The sequence below is a fragment of the Leucopleurus acutus genome (assembly GCF_964270905.1).
Source record: "Leucopleurus acutus genome assembly, chromosome: 3".
Lineage (NCBI taxonomy): Eukaryota > Metazoa > Chordata > Mammalia > Artiodactyla > Delphinidae > Leucopleurus > Leucopleurus acutus.
This window is the reverse complement of record NC_139145.1, coordinates 175,470,634-175,489,095: the sequence shown is the minus strand read 5'-3', so window position 1 is coordinate 175,489,095 and position 18,462 is coordinate 175,470,634. Positions and strand designations below refer to the sequence as shown.

Sequence of the window (18,462 nt, the reverse complement as noted above, 5' to 3'; positions counted from 1 at the left end):
GCCCACAGCACGGGGGGTGGTATCAGAGGAGAGGGTGGGCTGCACGTGCGTGCGTGCGTGAGCGTGTGTGTGTGCACGAGTGTGTGTGTGTATCGTGTGAGTGTGCCTGCGTGGGAGTGTGTGTACATGAGTGTGTGCCTATGTACACATGTGTGCACGTGTGAGTGTATATACGTACGTGCACAAGAGTGTTTGCATATGCGTGGATGCTGTGTGTGTGCACGTGTGTGAGTGTGTATGTGTACATTGCAAGTGTACAAGTATAAAAGTGTGTACACAGTGTGTGTGCCTACATAGGTACGTGTGTATGGGTGAGTGTTTATACATGTGCAAGGCTATGTGTGCGTGTGTCAGTGTAGGTAAGCATGTGTGCACAAAAGGAGACAGTAGGGACCCTCCCGGTGCGGGTATACCCACATGTGTGTGTGTGTGCACATGCATGTGTACGTGTGCTTGTACACGCATGTGTGAGCAGGTGCATACGTGAGTCGGCACATGAATGTACTCGCACGTGTGAGCACGTGCGTGCGTCTATGCACCGTGCACACGTGTATTCGTGCATACGTGCGTATGTGTGTGTGTGTGTGTGTACGCATGCACACCTATGGCTATGTGTGTACACACGCACGTTGCCCTGCAGCACGCATGCCTGCTAGGTGAGGCCAGCGGCCCGGGAGCAGACTGGTGGTGCCCCCGCCCTGCCCGCACTCCCAGGGAGAGTCAGAGCTGCAGCGGGGGTGCGCCCGCTGGGCGTGTCCTGCTCACCTCGGCCCCTAGGAACATAATCTCGTTGCCCCCCACCCTCCCCTCGCTGTCACCTCCTAAGCGCGGGACTCCCGCGGTGAGGTCGGGGCTAGGAGCGCCCTTCTCAAGGCCTGTCCAGAAGAGGCCAGTGAGCTTGCGAGAACCTGGCAGAGTCCTGTGGGGCCCCGCCCACCTGCTGGCTGCGAAGAGCCCCCGAGTCTCGGCCACATTCCGGCGTCGTGAAGGCTGACCCACTTAATCACTGCATCTGGCCGCCATGAACAGACTAATAGTTAATAAAACTCAGCTTGGGCGATTTGGGGCAGAAAAGCCCCCTTCGTGTTTTCTTGAGAGGACGGTAACTGCATGAACATTTAGCCAGGTGTTGGAAAAGACGAGTTACAGGGTAACTAACTCAGCCTTGGCCACCGAGGTGGAGGACGGTGCACGCGTCCCGAGCAACGGCAGGAGAGCCACGAGGGCCCGGAGGACCATCCACCCGGTGTCGCTCGGCGAAGACTGGCGTCAGCTCCTCTCTCCCAGTCAGGGACGGGATGTGACACCCATTCTCAGGCCAGGTCACGTGGCACTTGGGTGTTTGTTTCCAAGAACTGGTCGCCTCCACTTTCCATGGAAAAATCTGGAAGTTTAAGTTAAACTGGACCTTCTGAGGATTCTCGGCGCAGGATGGGAGACCCGAGTGGGAGTGGGTCCCGGCGCCACGTCCCTCCCACTTGGAGACGCCCCACCAGCTTCCGCAGGACCCCACCTCCCTGCTCCCCAGAGCGTTCCGACCCTCTCTGGGACAGCTCTGCTGCGGACCCCCTGGACACACGCCCCTACCTCCCGTCCCGGGGCACAGAGGGGGACACGCTCGCAGGCGTGACCTGGCCGGGTTGGTCCGTCCGTCTCTCTGTGGCTTGGTGAGGGCTTCCTGCAGACTTCACATTTCGCAAATTGTTAGAAATCCGGGCTTTGTGGGCATCGCGCATCTGTCTGAATAAATCTCTCCCTTTCACACTCTTGGCCTAAATGCTGTCTAAATGCAGAGGACACACAAGCAGCGGAGCCCCAGCCTCGAGGGGACGGGGCCGGACTGCGCTTCTGCTGTGCCCACGGAGCCCCCATTACCCAAGGCGCCCGGTGGAGTGCAGGGGTGGGTGCGCCTTGACCTCAGGATATGGGAGCTGCCGGCCGGGTCACTGTGGGGGCACAGGGAAAAGAGGGAGCTGGAGGCACGGAGGGGAAGGCCTGTGTGGGTCACTCGGGGCTGGGCCTGCCCTCCCCCTCCCCCCACTGCTTTCCATCTTCTCTGATTCTCCCTTTTCTCACTTTTTCCTCTCACCCAAAAAGGGATGTCTAAAAAATGTGTCCCATGGGGCCTGCGTTTCCGGGACCCCCACGTTTGGCCTTGGCTGCCCGGCTGCAAGCCCGCTGTCCAGGAAACAGGAGATTATGGACGTAGGGCCCGGGCCTGTCCTAGTGGAAGCGTCTGCTGGGTCGGGGCGAACGCGTCCAGGGGGCCCCAGGGGGAGGCTTAGGCTGAATCCGCCGTGACAGCTCACTACCTCTCCAGCCCGCAGGCAGGAGGTGCTCCGAGGTAAGGCAAGGGCTCACGTGTCCCCCCAGCCTGGCCAAGCCCCCTCCCCTGCGCCCTGGTGTCACCCTCCCACCCCAGGAGCCCCCTGAGGATCCAGGCCCCCACTCCCTCCACGACCCCTGTGGCTAATGGTGGGCTCACACCCAGCGTGCATTCCTGGGCACCGGGGTGCCAGTGGATGCAGAGGGGAGGGCTGATCTTCTGGAACTTACCTGGGCATCCTCAGAACAGGAGCACTGGGAACCAGAGGGAAAGTTCACGTTCAGACAATCTGAGAAGTTTGGAAATCTCTTTGGAAGATAAATGCGGCTTAAAGATAAACACGGCCCAGGCCCGGCAGTCCTGCCCGGGCACTGGCCCCACGTCCACACAAAGCCGTGTGCAGGTGTTCAACTCAGCTACTGCTCACAGCCCCACCCACTCAGTGCGCAGCGGACACGGAGCCCCAGGGCCGTACTACACCCCTCCCGGTGGGTCTCCAGAGACTGAGGCCAACCCCACGGTCACACGGTTTATACAGGGTGCCTGAGATGACAAATCTATAGCAACGCAGCGCAGATGCGGGCCGCCAGGGGTGCGGCCACACAGGGCACAGAGGGACCCTCGGGGACGGACATGTCCGCTGTGACGTTGGCGAGATGTTTGCAGGACGTCTCCACTGGGGGGCTGGGAGCGTGGGCACTTGGTACTGCTCCTCACGGCAACGTGCAAGTCTGCAATTATCTCACAAAGTTAATTAAATGTAAAATTTTATAAAAGCAACTAAATGTGCCCCAGCCTTGGAATCCTTGAGGTTCTCGTGCTGGTGGTGGCAGCAGCTGTGGGCTGTTGGCGTCGGGCGGGAGCCAGCGGGGGGGCAGGGGCACGCAGTTGTGGCGGGCGGGGGGTTGTTACCAATTAACCGGCTCCACGGGTTTTCCTTTAAATCATGAAAAATCACACCTGCAGGGGAGCCGGCTTGCGGCTTCCCATCCCCAGTGGAGGCCCCGGGCTGCGGCCAGGAGCAGGTGGTGGGCATGGCGGGCACCCTGGAGCCGGACCCACCTGTGGAAGCTGGTGGGGACGAGCGGCCCAAGTGGGACAACAAGCTCCAGTGCCTCCTGAGCCGCGTCGGGTTTGCCGTGGGCCTGGGCAACCTCTGGGGGTCCCCGTACTTGTGCCAGGCCTACGGGGGAGGTGAGCCGCGCACCCTCCACATCCGTCCCCACCCGCGGCCTCCAGGGTGTTAGGGACCTGCCGCCCCCGGGGGATTTGTCCCTCTGAGGTCCAGTGGCCTCAGGGTTGCGGTGCTGTTCACTGGGCTTGCGGCGGTCAGGGCCCAGGCCCCCTCTGCAGGCGCTGCGGCCTTGCTGACAGCACCCCAGAGCGCGAGCCAGGGCTTTGCTCGGGGTCCCAGCAGCGAAGCCCATGGGCTGGAGCCGGGGCGGCTCAGCTGGGCTGCCTCTCGCTCGAGGGCCTTCTCTCGGTGTCACACTTGCTCTTGGGGACATGAGGCCGCAGGCTGGCCGGACCACTGCCTTCGGGGCGGACGTGGCCCGTTTTGTCCCCAGGTTCAGGGCGGGGGTTTTCCAGGCAGGCTCGTCCTCAGGTGGGTTCTGAACAGAGGCTCCTCTGCCGCTGCGAGACCGGCGGCTCCCCAGCACCTGCAGACCTTCCCACCTGAGTTGGTCTCTGGTGGGAAATTTGGGGAGTGTCTCTTTCAGGGCCCAGGAGCTGGTGACACTCACGCCCCGTCTTCTGGTCGCGGGGAGGCATCCTTGCCCTTTCAGGGGTGGACAGCCAGCCCTCCTCGCGAGATGGGGGGCAGTGGAGGTGGGAAGCAGACCTCATGTGAGCGCCGCCTGCCGGCTTCCTGGCCACAAGGACGCTGCGTCTTTATAAAGTCTTTGTTTCCTGATTGTGAGACGATACAGGGCATGCAGGAGAGTTTGAAAGTGCAGGTACCCCTGTAACAGCTGCCCCAGAGATGCCAGAGCTCCCGCGGTTTGGGGTCGGGCAGGCGCCTGGGCCCCGGGTCTGCTGGCCAGCGCCTCTCCGACGCGGGCCCCTCGGGAACTGCAGAAGCACAGGCGGCAGACCCGACCTGGGGCTCGCGGGGCCCTCTCGGCGCCCTTTGCGTCAGGTCAGGGCCTCGGCGACGCTCCACACGCGGGGGATCTGACGTCTGCAAACGTTTCACCGCCCACAACCTTACTCGCTGTTCAGAGCTGCCGGAGCCGGGGGCTTGGGAAGCCCTTTCCTGCCAGGTCCGTCTCCCCGCGGTCCAGACAGTGAGGCCCTCGGGGCGGCCGTGCCCGCGGCCAGGGCAGCCCAGTCCCCAGCCGCGCCCAGGGCTTTGAGACACTCCTGTTGCCTCTGTTTTCAGACGTGGAAGCTCTTGATGCAGTGTCATGAGATACTTAAGCTTCTCACGCTGCGAGAGGCCCTTTTCTCCTGCCCTGAGCACCTCTGCTGACTCCCAAGATGAGGGAGAGGCAAGAAGCAGACAGCGCCTCACCCTGACTTGCACAGACTCCCCACCCCAGTGTTCTGCCCCCGCTCTGGAAGCGTCAGGCAACACTGGGACAGAATTGAGCAGAGCATCTAGACAGAGGTGGACAGGGGTCCTGTCACACAGACGCCACTCCGCAGCGAGCTGTGCTTTAAGCCAGACGACGGTAGAAGCCCAAAGGCCCGGCGGTGACTCCGGTCGCCGACCGCGGGGCTCCGGCTCGGGGTTCACCCCAGGGAGACACACGGACGGGGTCCCCCAACGAGAGGCTGCGATTTCTGCGCTGCCCTGCCCCGCCCGGACTTCCGCGTCCCTGGAGGTCTGCGGACTCTGGCACCGGAAGCGGCGCAGGGTTAAGTCGTGCGGGTTTTTAAGGAGCCCTGGCGTCCAGCAGCGATCCTCTCGGCTTGCGCTTCCTTCAGACGCCTTTGCCGTCACTCTTCTGTGTGAGCCAGAGACACAGAGGCACCAGCCCGGGTGTCTGGCCTGGTGTCGACTGTCTCGGTGGGTTTGGGAAGCAGTCCCCCCAGCGACGTGTCACCCCTCCACACACGCACACACACACAGCGTGTCACTCTCCTTTCTGTCCTCGTGTGAGTCTCTCCGTAAAGATCTTGGGCAACCCGGGCTATTGGTGCTGTTCCGACCGGAACCCTCTTTTTCCCCACAGTTTCTTAGCGGATTGGCCTGGTGTGTGCTGCACCCAGCACCCCCGGGCTGGTGGAGCGCGGGGTGAGGGGGGGGCTCTCCGAGATCCGCCAGCGGGCTGCCGTGCACAGCGGGCCCCCCCGACGGGGCTGCGTGCTCCGCGTCACCGGCTCTTTGGTGCCCCTTCTGCTCTCAGGGCTGTGGCACCAAACCTGTGAGGTTTTCCCCACACCGACCGGGTCTCCGGTCCTCAGTGGACACCAACGGGGTGCCCCACGACCTCACCCCACCCTGACACCGCCTGACCCCACAGGCCAAGGGCTCACCCACAGGATGCCCCCCTCAGACGCCAATCTGGAGTAGCGGGTCCCCAAGTCACCCACAGCTTCTGTCCAACTTGGCTACAAATTCAAGGGGTCCCATGACCCCTCCTAAGGCTCAATAATTGGCTAGAATGGCTCCCAGGATTCAGGAAAACACTTAGGCTGACAGGTTTATTATAAAGCACGCAACTCAGAATCGCCACATGGAAGAGGCGTGAAGGGCGAGGCGCAGGGAGGGGCACGGAGACCCCCCCTCCGCAGGGGCTACCCTCCTGTGCCTTGAGTGTCACCCACCCAGAAGCCCCGCCGGGCAGGGTTTTTAACGGAACCACTGGCCACTGACTGGGGATTAACTCGGTCTCCCTGGTGGGCGTGGTCAGGGCCTCTGGCCACCAGCTCCATCCTCCAGGGGTTATACCCCATTGGCACGAGCCCAGGTAAGGTGAAAGGGCTTCTCATGGACTGCAGATGCTGCTTCTCTCTCCCGTTGCCCGCGAGATGCTGAGGGTCTTGGGAGCTCTGAGCTCCGAAATGCATTTCTTTTCGGGATGAGGACCAAACATGCTTGTCTTACTTCATCCCAGCATCACGGATCTTGTGGACCCTGCGCTGAGGTCCACCCGATGGTGGACCAACTCTCCTCCCTCCTTCAGATCTAGCAGAAATGAACTTACTGTGTGAGCTGAGGGAGGCAGGTGCCCACGCTGGACGTGGAGCCCTCTGCGCCCTGCCCCCAGCGCCCCAGCCTGGTTTGCGATCTGCGTTCCTGTCCCCATGGCAGTCCCGTTGGGGTTGAGAGGCATCGGGTGCGCAGGGTGGACGCTGCTCCCCACGTGGTCACAGAAATGCCTCTTGCTGTCTTCTCCCCCAGTGCGGCGACTCAGCCCCAGGAGAAACCCCCGCCCTCCCTGGATATTTCCTCTGGGTGGGCCCAGTCATGCTGACCTCAGCCACCACTAAGGCCCCACCTGGGCCCGTCCGGCCGGGGTTACCCCTCAGAGCAGGGGGGAGGGGGAAGGGGCCAAGGTCTGGTTAGCCCGGAGGCTACAGCCCTTCCTAGACAGTGGGCCACGTACCTAGGACTCGGTCCCTGCCCGCGTGGCCATTCCACGTCGGTCCTCGCCACGCTGCAGCTGTGCGTCCCGAGGCCTAAGGGTGGCTGGGAGGCCCGCCTGCAGGAGACCCCACAGTGCAGCGTGGAGATGGGGCGGGCAGGGAGGAGGGGCCCTCCGTCTGTGCCCCGGGCCCCGGCCCTGTGACCGGCCCCTCCCCCCAGGGGCTCCCTGGGTGACCTGGGTTTTGTCCACACCCGTCTAGCTCTGAGTCCCAGCCCACAGATACCCTCGCACCCCGGGGGCGTCCGGCGCCTCCACTGAGGCTGAGTCCCTCGAGTTTAACTTTCTCCTCTAATGCGGCTGCTACGCAGAAGACACCGACAAGCACTGTTTGCCCCAAGCGCTGGCCCTGGAGTCCCGTCAGAGGCCAACGTGGGCTGAGGGCTCCGTGGCCACCTGCTCCCTCCAGGGCCCCAGCTCAGCCTCCAGACACCGGATTGTGACACGCAAAGCCAGACGGAGGCTGTGCTGGTGAAGAGCACGGGGCCTGTGGGGCGAGCGAGTGGCCCTTGGACGCTGAGTCCGGGCTTCCCGCAGACGGCGTGGGGGACGCAGCCGGCCGACCTCGCTGGCCAGGCGCTGACGCTGAGCTGCTCCGTGGGGCCACCTGGGCCTGTGCGGGGGGCGGGGGCAGCTGCCGTCGGTCCTGGAGCATCGACGTGCCCACACATGCCGGTCCGAAGCGCGCGGCTGGCGGGGACCCGGAGGGAAGGGCCCTCAGGCGAGACGCCAACATCGCCGACTCCGTGCTGGGGAGTTAGTGGCCCTCCCGACAGCGTGGGAGCATCCAGTGGGGAACCGGGGTCTCCCCAGCAGGCCTGGCAGGTCTGTGGGTTCGGGGAGGCCAGGCCCTGCCACCTCGCGGCACCCACTTTGTCCACGGGGGCTCGCGGCGCAGAAGGGCCGCCGCCATCTCTGCCTGCCCTTCCCTCGGGCTCCGGCATCGGTCAGTGCGTGCTCCGTCCTGGGGGCCTCAGCGACCTCTCCTGCCACCGCTGGGTCCACCTCCCAGCGTCTGGACTGGGGTGAAGGGTTGGAGAGACAGGTTCCTGCGTCAACTCAGGGCGAAGCTTGGGAGACCGTCTGGGGTGTCTCCTACTCCGAGGCTCCACGTGAGCAGACCGGCTCCCCGACTCAGGAGCCCCGGAACCAGGGGTCACAGGGCCTCAGGGAGAACAGCGCAGCCTGTCCGTGGATGAAAACCACCAATAAAGCACCAGATGGTGGGGTGACACCAAGTCATTTAAAACAATGGCAACCCCCTGACGTGGGGGTCCCCTATCCTCCCCTCGGGCAGCCACGAGTGCTTCTCCCTCCCTCGGTCCTCCGGCCCGAGGCCTGGCCGGGCAGACGGGGCTGCCGGTTGACCGCCGCGTCTTTTCAGACACCTTCCTCATCCCCTACCTCATCGCCCAGCCTTCGAGGGCAGCCGCTTCCACATCGAGCTCACCATTGGCCAGCGCCTGCGCAGGGGCAGCCTCGGGTGTGGATGGCCATCTCGCCCTACCTGGGCAGAGAGGGTACGCACCTCTCTCTGATCCCTGCCCGCAGCTGCTGGGGGCAGCGGGGCGGGCTGCATTTACGTGTGCCATGCGTGTTTCATGGGTGTTTGATCATCACTCCAGTGCATATCCAGTGGTTTTGAACCTGCAGACACGGGAGGTGCCCTGATGTAAAGATGCAGGGGCCTGGGCAGCGGCGTCCCTGTGGGAGGACTGGATGCCGGGTGTGGTGGCAGAGGCGGCGGGCCGGCCCCGGCGCAGCAGCAGGCTGTCCCGTATCGCCCAGCTCATGCGTGCAGAGCGCTGAGCCCGCCTATCCCAGAGGCTCAGGCGCCAGGGGAGACCGGGCGAAGGCAGGCCCAGCTCCCCGTGGCCAGGGGAGACCAGGCGAGGGCAGGCCCAGCTCCCCGCGTACCCTCGAGGTGGGCGCCGCACTAAGGGATCCGAGCACCACCGTCCAGGCCTGTGACACACCTGGTGGCTGCAGGCCATCTGAAAGCCCCACCTGGAAGCAGCCTGAGGCAGGTGGAGAGCCAAACATGGCCCAGCCCGGAGAGCACCACATGGCCGGGAAGGTGACGGGTTGCCTGCGGGCGGACGCAGCCAGCTGCAGGCCAGCGGGCAGACAGTGGGAGCCCTTTGGGGCGATGTAGGGAGCAGAAATGTGGGATGTGCTTGAGGACGGTCTGCAACGGGGCAGCCAGGAGGGGGACGCTGACCGTGGCTGGAGCCCGCAGGGCTCAGCGGCTTCATCACATCTGTCCTGGCCAGCACGCGCCGCGACACGGTCCTGGCCAGCACACGCCGCGACGCGGTCCTGGTCAGCATGCACTGTGACACGGTCCTGGCCAGCATGCGCCGCGACACGGTCCTGGCCAGCATGCGCTGCGACACGGTCCTGGCCAGCATGCGCTGCGACACGGTCCTGGCCAGCATGCGCTGCGACACGGTCCTGGTCAGCGTGTGCTGCGACGCGGTCCTGGCCAGCGTGCGCTGCAACGCGGTCCTGGCATGGGTGCTGTGGTACCTCCCCAGCCCCTCCCAACCCGCTGCCCTGCAGCGCCTGCCCGCCGGACCTCAACCACACGGGCACTGCTCTCGGGGGGGAAGCCCAGCCTCGGCCGGCACCTTGAGACTGGGTCTCGTTACCCCTGCCGTTGCCTGCTCGCTGCGGGACCCAGGGCCCCGGACGCCCTGTTCCTTCACTGAGGAGCACCCAGGCCCTCGCGGCTGCTCGTGTGCTCGGTGACAGGAGGGTGAGGCACCGGCTGCTGCGCTCCCTGAACTAAGTCCTTAGGTGGAGACCCCAGCCAAGGGCGTCATCGGGGGACACCTCCCAGATGTGGGAAACAGTCACGGTTTTCAAGTTCGCTCGTAAAGCGGGGTTGACCTCCTTCCCTTCCTGCCTCTAGCTGATAGAAACTTGTGCTCGGCACGCGCTGGACAAGGCTGGCCCTGGGTGCTCAGGCCAAGGGGCTGGGCTGGGAGGCTCCCCGTGTCGGCCACAGAGGCCACTGGCAGTCAGCCTCCCTGCCCCTCACTCAGGGTGGCAGCGGTCCCGCCCGGTGTGCCCCGGTCATCTGCAGTCTATGGCCAGCCCATGACTGCACAGGCTGGCTCCAGGCTGGAGTGCCGGGACAGCAGCGCTGTGAGCCTCTTCCGGTACCGGCAGACACTGAACGTCATGGCCGACACCAACGACAGTGGCTCTGTCCAGTGCTGGCTGCGGGTCTGCTTGACGGCCTCCTGGGCCATGGCGTACCTGTGCGTCATCAGAGGCACTGAGACCACTGGGAAGGTGAGAGCCCACAGGCCAGACCCCGCTCCCACCAGCCCCAGAGGACCCCTCCCCATTTCCATCATTGCTGGCCTCTGGGGTTCAGAGGCTCGGCGAGGAGGGGCGCAACTTCAGCGCTGTCACGTGTCCCCAGAGAACTGAGGCCTTTGTCACCGTGAGGTGAAGCTCCTTAGCCTGGCGACTGTCGGCTCCCAGTGCACTGGGATGTTAGAGGAGCTGCCCCAGCCTTTGCTGACTAAATCGACATAGTGCACTGTTTCCAATTTTTTCTTTTCACCTCTCTGGGCCTTTTTGTTTGAGGTGTCATTCTCGTAGACAGCATACAGTTGGTCTTGTTTTTTATCCAGTCTGACAATCCCTGCCTTTTTTTTTTTTATTGGCTGCGTTGGGTCTTCGTTGCTGCGCGTGGGCTTTCTCTAGTTGCCGCGAGCGGGGGCTACTCTTCCTTGCGGTGCGTGGGCCTCTCATTGCGGGGGCTTCTCTTGTTGCGGAGCACGGGCTCTAGGTGCGTGGGCTTGAGTAGTTGCGGCGCACAGGCTCAGTAGTTGTGGCGCACGGGTTTAGTTGCTCCACGGCACGTGGGATCTTCCCGGACCAGGGCTCGAACCCGTGTCCCCTGCATTGGCAGGCGGATTCTTAACCGCTGCGCCACCAGGGAAGCCCCCCCCCCTGCCTTTTTTATCTGGTTTGGTTTAGCTTGTCACCTCGTACTTCCTTCCTGCTTGTCCCCTCTGTTCTTTGCTCCTGTTTCACTCTTTTGCTGAGTATTTTTTGATCCGACTCCATGTGCTTTGCTCATTAGTAGCAACTTGGTGGTTGAATCAGGGGTTGTAGCATCATGGTCTGTCTCCAGGCAACGCTGTACCACTGCACAGAGGAAGCTCTCAGCATCACCCTCCCGCCCCAGTGCCCACACCATTGTCGTACATTTGACTGGCAATGTGTTATAAGCAGCAAGTTCATTCTCAGCACTTTTTTTTTTTGGCTGCCCTGCACGGCTTGTGGGATCTTAGTTCCAAGACCAAAGTGCCAAGTCTAACCACTAGACCGCCAGGAAACTCCTGCATTCTCAGCATTTTTGTTTCAAACAGGATTATCTTTTAAAGAGACGTAGACAATGAGAAAAAACATACTGATAGCTACCTGGTCTCCACGCAATAAGGACCAGGGGAGCCGGAGCCTAAGCCCACAAGCCTGCCTGTCAAATTGCACCCAGCACAGAGCTTCCCACCCTCTCTTCCTTCCGGGCTTGGATAGGTCTAATATTTTATATGTCTGTCCTTTAAATGCCTGTGACGAAATCCTGTGCATTTCTCAGGTCTCCCGATCCGTGATCACGGAGGTTTGCAGGTCCGAGTGTGCGTGTGTGCCTGTGCTTTTTCTCGGTTACCACGTGAGGGTGAGGGTGACTCTCCCGTGAGGGGCTCCAAGCTTGAGGGGAATTTTGGAAGCAGCCGTCAGTCGCAACAAGCCAGCCAGAAACCCCGAATAATCCTGCCATGAAAGTCCCTGAAGATGCGCTGGGTAGCTCCCCAGTGTCTGCATTGGGGTCTGGGGGTCAGGAGGGAAGGGCGTCCACTCGCAGATGCCGTGTGTGCAGACCCCTCCTCAACCCTGAAAGAATTGGGGGCTGGTCCTTCTGCGGGAGAAGGTGTGGGCAGGTGTGTGGCCCCAGGGACCCTGAGAAGCGAGCTGGGGGCCTCAGCGTGGAAGGAAGAGGGGCCTGACTGTGGGCGAGGGGGAGTCCGCCCACCCTGGGGAGGCCATCGCCCTCCTCAGCGGCGTCCATGTATGGGCTTCAGGGGGGGCCCCAAACGCCGCAGGCTTGACTGGAGCTCACACCCCACCATCGCCTCCCGGATCCCACGGGTGACGTGGCAGTGGACCCAAGCATCTCGGTACACCCACCCCTCTCGAGGGTTCACGCGGAACAGACACACTGAGAAGACTGACAGCCGGCCTTTTTCAGGCAATTTTTCATGGCCTCGTTCCCGCACCTGCTCCTCTCGGTGTTCCTCATCAGAGGACTCACCCTGCCTGGGGCGACCGAAGGACGGACCTACCTATTCGCGCCCGACGTAAGTGGGTCCCGAATCCAAGCCCCCAGGGGTCCGGGCTCTGGCAGCACGCGAGCCGGGGCCCCTGCCCAGCCCAGCTCGTCCCAACCCCTGGCTGTGGGAGCAGAGGTGTGGTCACAAGGAGGGGCAGCCTGGGATCCCAGGGGTCAGGTTTGGAGGGGAGGGAGCAGAGGAGGACTCGGTCTGGAACATGGGGACCGCTATGAAATGGGGGTTCAGGGGGGAGGCCGGCTGGGGCCCCACACGTCCCACCCCTGGGGCCCTCACCCAGCAGTGCAGCCCCACCAGGCGAGGACCACTGGGCCATTCCACAGTCTCCGGGGCTGCAGCATCCCCGGGACCCCAGGGGCTGCCCGGCTCACCCCGCAGCCTCCCAGGCAGAGCCCTGCCCGGGGCAGGGACAGGCCCCTGGTGCGCAAGCAGGTGGAGGTTTGCCCGGTCTAGCAGCAGAAACATCAGGCACTGAGTGCACGGGGGCCCCACCTGGCCCTCAAGTCCTCCAAACCCCGGGCCTGAGGGGAGCAGTACGAACACCCTGAGTCCGAGCTGCTCAGCCTTGACTCCCAGCCCGAGAGGGCGGTGCCCCTGGCGCTCAGGGCCACACGTCTCGTGTGGCTGGAACCCGGGGGGCCGTTACGCATCACGAACAGGCAGCCGGAGTTGGCCATGTCAACTGCTCCTCGCGTGCGGTCCCAAACTCTTCTTGGGGCCTGAGCAGGTGGCACTGCTCGTGGGAGTAGTCCCAGGGACGCTGGGAACATTCCAGAACAGGAGGCACTGGGCCAGGGCAGCTTGTCTGATCTCGGGCCCCTATCTCCTTGCAGATGCACGTCCTGCAGAGCCCCCGGGTGTGGCTGGATGCAGCCACCCAGATACTCTTTTCTCTGTCCCTGGCCTTCGGAGGACACATCACTTTTGCAAGTTACAACCCGCCCAGGGAGGGCCGGGCTGGGGGCAGGGAGCCAGGCTTCAGAGAGACACACCACGCGTTTCTTTGCCGTGACCTGCTGCCGGGGACGGAGGGTGATCTGGTGTGAGCTTCTGAGAAGAACAGATTGTCAGGATCTGGTAATTACTGAGTCATCCCCCAAGGGCCGGGAGGTTGGGGCCCTCTGGGGCAGCTTCCAGCAAGTTCCGGAGCGGCTGCAGGCAGAGAACCTGGGTCATCAAACCCCGGAACAAGGCCATAACCGGGGGCTGCCTGTGTGTGACGCATGTGGCCATAAAAGCAGAAATACTGCCTGTGTCCACCTCCTTGTTACTTAAAATAGACGCCAGGCCCACGCCCGTTTATGGATGGACTGGCCCTGGCACCAGGCACGACCGCGGGCCAAAAGCCACTCGGCACCGGCAGTGATGCGCTTAAACCTACCTCCAGGTGGCTGTCCGTGGGGACAGGCGGGGGGTGGGGGGCAGGAGAGGGGGTGGGGACCACGGGGTGAGTGTGAGCCAGGTCCCCGGGAGGGTGTCGGCGGGGAGGGGTCTGAGCTGTCCTCAGAGCACAGCAGCGCACCGTGCTCCAGGTCGAGCACAGGCGGCCCCCGGGGGCCCTGATGACACGCGTGTCTGCCCAGGAACAACTGTAAGAGGGACGCGGTGACCATCGCCCTGGTCAACGGCATGACCTCCCTCTGTGCGCCCATTACCGTCTTCTCTGTCCTGGGGGTCAAGGCGGCCAGCGACCACGGGCGCTGACTGGACGGGGGAGCACGGTGCCCTCGGGCTCTGGGGCGAGGCGGCCCCGAGCTCAGCCCCCACGTGGGGATCCCCCAGATGACCTTCTGTTTCCCCAGAGCAGTGGGGTGGAGGGTCCACCCAGAACCTGGGATGGGACCTGACCCGGAAGCAGGGTCCTTGCAGAGATGACTGGTTAAGGTGAGGTTGTCCTGGACAGGGTGGGTCCCCAATCCAATGGCTGGTGTCCTGATAAGAGACAGAAGGGAGACACACAGACACGGAGGAGAAGGCCGGGTGACCACAGAGGCAGAGGCTGGAGGGACGTGGCCACAAGCCCGGGGACACCTGGGCCCCAGGGGCTGGAAGAGGCAGGAAGGACCCTCTCCTGTAGCCTCCGGAGGGAGCGCGGTCCTGCCCACGCCTTGATCTTGGCTGGCTGGCTGCAGAGCTGGGAACGGATGAATCCCTGTTATTTTAAGACTCCCCAGGCTGACGTCGTTTGTCACAACAGCCCCGGGAGCTGACGCTGTTAGGATGCCCCCACCCCTGAAGTTACCACGTTAGACGGACGGCCTGGTGGCCTCCAGACATGGTTTACCGGTTGAAGCCCGTCAGAGCTGCACAAGCCTGCCCTTTGGGCACTGCTAAACGCCCCCACGGCCCCGGACGGCCAGCGGAACGGTGGTCGTGTCAGCAGAGCGTGGGGGGACGCCTGTCCTGACGCTGCTCGGCTGTGCTGGGGGATGAAGGGCAGGGCCAGGCGCTCCGGGCACTGCTGAGCAAGGTCGCCTCTTGGAATGTTCCGGAGAGGCTGCAGTGGCCACGGCCGAGCGGTGAGCAGCGCCACCCCCGGGACAGCAGCTCATCCCTGTCTTCTTGTTGCACCTGGGACACCGGACAGCACTTAAACAGCAAAATCACCGACAAAAACGCGAAAACCGCGGCCGCAGCCAGCCTGGGAGAGGCTTGTCTACAGCTCCGCGGATGAGAGGGCAGAGCGTCCCGGGGGCCTGGCGGGAACGGGCGCGTCAGCCACTTTGGACAAGTCCGCAAATGCCCTGGGGATGGTGTGGGGACTGGATGCAAGGTGACAAGTTCCTTCTAGCGAGCAGGAGAATTCGCAAACGTGGAAGCCCCGCGGAGTCTGAGCCTTGAGCCCTGAGACAGATGGGGAGGCACGAGGAGAGCTGCGCCCCCCGCAGCCCCACCGCAACAGCTCTAGGAGCGCCACCCCCAGGGCCATCGGGCCCTCGAGTCAGGGAGGCAGGGAGCGGCAGGTCCATTTGTATCCGGGCCCCGAGGCTGCAGCCTCTGTCCCCCGTGTGTGCACGAGGCCGGGCCTCCCAGGGCCCGCCCCTAGGGCATCTGCTCCCCCCACCTGCCACCCTGTAGAAACATCCTCTGCCTCGTCCACGCCTTCGATCTCCCCGACCAGAGCATCTCCAGGGAGGACTACGCGGCTGCCCTCGTGCACCTTGCCTCCACCTGGCCCGATCGGGTGGCGGGCTCCCCCTGGAGGCCTGCTGCCTGGAGGACTTCCTGGATAAGGTACCCCAGGGGCTGCGGCCAGGCTGCAGGTGGCTGCAGGCGTTGAGCCGGGGTCAGCAGTGAAGGGATCGGGGCTGACTCTGTGCCTTGCCTCTCTGAGCTCCTAGAAAACCCCACGGCCTAAATGCAGCAGGTCCGACGGGCCCTGCCCAGCAGTCGGGGATCCAGGCTGACCCGAGAGTGGGAGTTGTGGGTGCCCAGAGCCGAGGGAGAGGGGCCTGAGCGTAGCCACGGAGCCAGGCTGTGCCTGGAGGAGACACGCACGGGGCCAGCTGATGCGGGACAGGGACAGCAGGCCGGGGGCAGTCAGGGGGCAGGACCTCGGGACAGCCGTCGGATGGGCTCCTGAGCCCAAGGCCCCCAGGCCCCACGGCGCCTGCTGCAGGGGATTTAGGGCACAGGTCCCCTTCCTTCAGAGGCGCACCTGTGGTTTGTTATAACACAGCCTGACTCGGGGGGGGGGGGGCTGGTGCGCACGCGTGCCCCGGTGCGGATGCGCTGTGTTGCAGAGCGCCCCGGGCACAGGCCTGGCTCCGTCGTCGTCACGCAGGCGCCCCCACGTGCCGGGGGCCCCCGTCTGGGCCGTGCTCTTCTCAGGGATGCTGTTCAGCCTGGGCCTGACGTCCACGCTCAGGAACACGGACAGCGTCGTCACACCACTCCTGGACTTGAAGGCCACGCCCAGATGGGTCCCCAAGGAGGCCCTCCCTGCAGGGCCTGTCCTCACTGCCCTGCTGCCTCTACCCTCTGTCCACTCTGCCCGACGTCCATGAGGGCTCGAGGGCCCTGACCCCGCAGCTCTGGCTCAGTGCCTCAAGGATCGTCACAGGGGAGCTGAGGGTCAGGGAGGGGACTCCGTCCCACACTGCCCACGGAGGCCACTCCATCCGAGCACGTCCTCCAGCTCCGTAGGTGCAGGGGGACATGCTGGGGGGAGTGGACAAGGGGAGACGCCTGAACATGGGGGCTGGGTCCAGGGCTGGCCCGCCTGCTTCACGCTGCGGGCGGGAAACTACTGGCTCGAGATCTTTGACCGCTGCGTCGCTTCCCTGGACCTGAACCTCTTCGCGTTCTCCGAGGTGGCTGGTGTCATTTATGTTTATGGGATGAAACGGTGAGTCAGCTTCCAGGGGTCCCGCCCCTCTGCTCCAAGCGTCCCCAAGTACACACGTGTGGGCATCGGGCAGCCGGTCTCCTGGACAGCTGCGGGATGACACGGACCATCTGAGTTCCCTCCCCAAACAAACCCGTCCACAGATGCACCCCTGGGACCCACCCGCCGGCTGTGGGGACGCTAGTGACAAAACGACCAGTCCCCAGCCATGCGGGGGGACTCCTAAAGTCCAAGGACAGGTGGACACCCAGGGTTCCAAGCCCCACTGTCCTGGAGCCTCTGAGGAGGCCCCACACTGGTCCTGCCCATCCACACCTGGCCCGGGCCTGCGGCGCACCTGTCACACCTGCACTCACATCTGTCTCCCTCGTGGCCACTCACGCCTGGACTCACGCCTGTCACCCTGACCGTAGCCCTGCCCAGATGACCCTGGACGTTGTGCCTCTAGGAGATCTCGAGAGGCCCCAAATGCCAGGGCCTCCATGCTGCTCTGTGGGCACTGGGACAGCGGGCTTGTCCCCGGAGGGATGCTGCCCGCCTCGCGACACCGGAGTAAGAGGCAGTGGTCCGTGGTGATGAGGGGGGAGCAGTGAGGCCCTGGACTCAACGGGTTGTGGGTCTCAGAAGGGGACCCTCAGGAGCCGTGAGGAGCGGCCTGGGGGGGGACAGGAAGGGGAGGGGCCCCAGGAGGGTGGGCCCCTGGGTGGCTGATACCTTCTCCTGGGTCTGCACATCCTGGGCTCCATCCCCATCCTGGGGGCCCGGGTCAGGTGCTGCCCTCCCTCCCACAGCGGGCTGGCAGAGGGTTCTCTACCCCTCACAGAGCCGGAGCTCCCCGCCCCCAGGGCCAAATCCACGGGTCCTGCCGTTCCCTGGGCCAGGCTGACCTGCCCCTCTGGCCTTCCCCACACATTGACCTGGGGTGGGGTCCTCATCAGGACCCCAGAAGTTTGCCTGGTCCGGGGGCCACTGAGGAAGATGTGGGGCAAAGGTCAGAGTGGAGGTGGGGCGGCCCCATGGGCTCCATCTGTGTGGCAGGACAGAGGCTACCGGTCGAGCGGCTGGGGGATCTGAGCCCGTGGCAGACAGCATAGCGTGGATGACCGGGCGCGGCCCGGCCTCTACTGGCAGGCGACCTGGAAGGCTGTCAGCCCCCGGCTGCTGCCGACCACCTTTGTGGCCTACGTTGCCCTCCTGGCCAGCTCACCCTGGGCTGCAAGGCCTGGAACCCCCAACACATAGGTCTCTGGGTGGGGGTCCGGGAGCACCGGGGCCACCTCAGACCCGGCCTGGCCCTTCCCTGGCGCCTTCCGTGGCCCAGGGGACCCTCACGGTGGACATTCGTGCCCTAAGGGCCACGTGGGCTGCTTGTGCTCTGAGACCCCAGATCCCCAGATCCCCGATGTCCCCGGGGGCAACGGTGCCGATTCCAGTGACCTTGGGCAAGGGCCTCCGTCGGTGGCGGGAGGACAGGAGCAGTTTCCAGACTCCGGTGACTTCGCGGGTCCCTGAAGCCCCTCCCACAGGGACGTGGCTTCAAGCCACACTTGCCCAGCGCCGCGGGGATGGGCTCTGCAAACGCCCAGCCGGGCCGCAGACTAGAAACCGCCGCCGAGCCGGTCAGAGCGTGAGCCGCGTGGCCCCGCCAAGCTGCCAGCCGTCTGGTGGCTCCGAGCTGCCCCTCGCCTGGAGTGCTGAAGCAGCTGCTTTCAAACTCTCCCCAGAAAGGAGCTGCCCCTGAGGACCAGGACGAATGGCGCCATGTTTCTCAAAGAGCTTCTCGTGGCTGTTGTTGTCCTGTTCGCCACAGTGCCTCAGCTGGGT

The 18,462-nt window shown here is 64.1% G+C and overlaps 1 protein-coding gene across 1 annotated transcript; it reads left to right on the top strand.

The window, feature by feature from the left end:
* Nucleotides 1-2,959: 2,959 nt before the first annotated feature.
* SLC6A18 (solute carrier family 6 member 18) lies at nucleotides 2,960-18,150 on the top strand (the record flags this gene model as incomplete). The annotated part of the gene is given in 18 exon segments (XM_082835070.1): nucleotides 2,960-3,029; nucleotides 3,323-3,520; nucleotides 8,306-8,332; nucleotides 8,335-8,403; nucleotides 8,406-8,441; nucleotides 9,161-9,446; nucleotides 9,969-10,221; nucleotides 10,307-10,380; nucleotides 12,191-12,299; nucleotides 13,124-13,236; nucleotides 13,874-13,991; nucleotides 13,995-14,011; nucleotides 15,369-15,475; nucleotides 15,478-15,524; nucleotides 16,034-16,213; nucleotides 16,502-16,638; nucleotides 17,087-17,190; nucleotides 18,026-18,150. Coding segments are annotated over 18 exon segments (2,070 nt in total).
* Nucleotides 18,151-18,462: the final 312 nt, after the last annotated feature.